The following is a 3,077-nucleotide window of genomic DNA, read 5'->3' as shown; positions in this document are numbered from 1 at the left end:
CTATGGATTGCCATGTATGTGCTTTTGGAAAAGCATTTACTTTTCATGTCCGGTAATGGCAAGGGTATAAACGGTTTGCTGAGATTTTTTCAATTTAGTGGCCAAACCAGTGCATGGTAACTAAACTACACTATGATTCAGCTAAGACGAAATATTTAGCCACGCTGTTAAGTGTACATATAGGACCAGGTAGTACTTGTGCTGCAAAGCCTTAAAATCTTTAGAAAGTTTAAATTGAAGTTTAGATCACGTTGTCATACAACCCACGCACACGAATTACTCCGGATTTGCGACGGAAGTTTTCAAAAAAACAATTGGATGAAGTAGCTAGGTAGCAGGATATTCTGTAGCCCACGCATACAATGCAAACACTAAGTATATAAAGCGTGGAACATTAGACAAAATCATGAGTACAAACTGCAGCTTAACTGAAAACTTCTGGATTCATTAGCTATCGTGGGAATATCAATTGAGGCTTAATTATTTCTCTCGTCAACTGAAGCTATCTACTAGGTGAGTGCTACATATGTATATGGGTCAGTCTCATTAGGCATATATTATAGAGGCCATTTCTACTAATTATAGCCTCACAAATTATGCGATGATGTGAAAACCTAGCTATACAATGCATGTGAAATTACATCAATTATCAACCGCATAGCTACACTGTAAAGTTTTAATAAATAAATAACTAAACAACACTTAGTCTATCTCTTACATATTGAGTGTTACAGTAGCTATTTCAACTTATTTTTGTACACTGTAGTTAAAATGCAAAGTGGTCAAGTTTCTTTCATGGCCATTGCCTTGCTATGTCTGTTGGGGCAGGAGGCTTATGGTCAAATACCAAGAGCATGTAGTGATGTTACAAGTCTAGAAAACTTGGAGTGTTGTCCAACTACAAGTGATGGTGTGTGTGGACAGAATGCTGGTAGGGGACAGTGTACTGATTTGAACTTGCCTGGATATGACATAAACAGTGCTGATGTGCGTCGCAATTGGCCTCACTACTTCACCAAGGTTAGTACTGATACTTAAAAAGATCCTATGCATGACTCTACTATAATTGACTGTTATTATAATAATTGTACAATTGCTAGTTGTATTGACATGTGTATTATTGTGGTTTCTCTTCACAGGTCTGTAAGTGCAATGGAAATTATGCGGGATATGACTGTAGTCGGTGTAAGTTTGGTCACTATGGACCTGATTGCTCTGAGTCACAAGTTCTTCCCCGACGACCACTTGCTACCTACACTGATAGTGACTGGGCTGAATTCATTGATACTATTGTTCAGTCACGTTCATTTGACTCAGGGTACGTGGCTGTATTAGAAGAGGCAGTTCCAGGAACCACAAATCTCCACATGAGTAACGTATCACTTTATAATTTGTTTGTGTGGCTTCACCACTTTGCTTCAAAAGATTCTGCTACACCAGGTAATGTAAATAAGTATGTAGTAAGCATCCATTGTATCTGCATGCAGTGATACTTGCGTATGTGTATTATGATGTAATTTGATGGCTCAAAACTTGAATTATGGTCACACACATTTCTGCACTTGTTAATTGACTTTTTAATCCTAATACATAAATGTACATACAACAATGTCATATATATTACATTTTAGATGTATCGATTCGTTTGGATTATGCTCATGCCGGACCTGCATTCACAACTTGGCACAAATACTTTCACTTGTTGTTTGAGTGGGAAATACAACACATGTTAAAGAGCATGGGACACTTGGACTATCACACTTTCAGGCTACCTTACTGGGACTGGCGAATTGAAATTCAAAGATCTACTGGAATACTGTCAGATGATCTCTTTACTGAAAAGAGGCTTGGGGCAACAAGGAATGTCAGTGGTTTTCCTCGTGTATTTGGAGATATTGTTGGTGATGGATGGAACACAATATGTTGGCAAAAATTCTTTCAGATTTGTGATCCAAATGTTAATACTGGTCCCCTTCAACGTTGCCCATTCACAGGAACTAACCCTTGCAGTAGCAACAATCCTGACTGGCCTACAAGTCGGCAAGTAAATCGTGCCATGACTTTTGGAAGATATGAAAGACCACCTTATAATTTTCTATCACGAAGAAACTATCGAAGTTTTGTTGATGCTAATGTTAACTTTAATATACGTAGATGCCGTAAAGACAGAATGTGTTTTTGTTCTCCCACTTTTGACCCTGAATGTTCCCTCACAAAGTCAAATGGCTCTCGATTGATTGCACTTAAACAACAAATGCATGGCACGGTAAGTACTGCATGATTTTTGTCATTGTGTATTAATAATTTCACTTTTCTTGTTTAGGTTCATACCATTACTGGCGCAGGTGATCTCGCCACAAATCTTCCTCTTGATAAGAGAGGACAAATGGATGATGTGGTATCATCACCAAATGATCCTCTTTTCATGTCTCACCATGTCATGGTAGATTGTATGTTTGATGAATGGCTGGAGCGACACCCTGATGCAGAGTATCCTAATGATATACCAGTGACTGTTCCCACCATAGGACATCAGCCTGATGACTTTATGGTTCCATTTTTCCCACTCAGTACCAACGTTGACATGTTCACACGGTCTCGTAATTTTGGATACTATTGTGACCTACCAAACATCATATAATTATGTGACTAATAATAAAAGACATTTTTATCCAACTAAACACTGTTGATAACAGGAATTTTATGGCAGCATTGATTGTAACTTATTATTACGTACTTACTATGAACAGTAGCAACATTGTGTTTTAGTACATAATTCCAGACTCACCAATGAAATTACTGTATAATAGATGTAATTCTAGAATTGATTGTATAGATACATGGTATAAATGTTACTATTAATTTTCGCATTCTGTTTTCAATTATTTTTGTGCTAAAAATTTACACTATTCCATGAACCACACTTCAAGAAACGAATACTTCCAGGAATCACATACAACATTTAAAACTGGTGTAAACAACTAAAACATGCGAATAGAGATCATTGAAAAACAAGAGTCAAACAAGTTACGTAGCATGTTAAACACTCACAGATCTCTATTTGGACTCAATGGATA

The 3,077-nt window shown here is 37.1% G+C and overlaps 1 protein-coding gene across 1 annotated transcript; it reads left to right on the top strand.

Moving 5' to 3' along the window:
- Positions 1-388: 388 nt before the first annotated feature.
- Positions 389-2,776, top strand: LOC136236908 (tyrosinase-like). The gene is made up of 5 exons (XM_066027137.1): positions 389-513; positions 767-1,020; positions 1,140-1,440; positions 1,632-2,266; positions 2,324-2,776. The coding sequence occupies exons 2-5, from the start codon at positions 772-774 to the stop codon at positions 2,639-2,641; spliced, it is 1,503 nt and encodes a 500-aa protein (XP_065883209.1). The 5' UTR covers positions 389-513; positions 767-771; the 3' UTR covers positions 2,642-2,776.
- The last annotated feature ends 301 nt before the right edge of the window (positions 2,777-3,077 follow it).

This window comes from Dysidea avara, chromosome 10, assembly GCF_963678975.1.
Source record: "Dysidea avara chromosome 10, odDysAvar1.4, whole genome shotgun sequence".
Classification (NCBI taxonomy): Eukaryota; Metazoa; Porifera; class Demospongiae; order Dictyoceratida; family Dysideidae; genus Dysidea; species Dysidea avara.
This window is presented reverse-complemented; position numbering and strand designations above follow the sequence as displayed.

Bases quoted from the DNA above. Each gene is read 5' to 3' on its own strand.
- LOC136236908 (XM_066027137.1), top strand. From the start codon at position 772: ATGCAAAGTGGTCAAGTTTCTTTCATGGCCATTGCCTTGCTATGTCTG. The intron at 1,021-1,139 runs GTTAGTACTGAT...TTCTCTTCACAG, and splicing joins GGCCTCACTACTTCACCAAG to GTCTGTAAGTGCAATGGAAA. The intron at 2,267-2,323 runs GTAAGTACTGCA...TTTCTTGTTTAG, and splicing joins AACAACAAATGCATGGCACG to GTTCATACCATTACTGGCGC.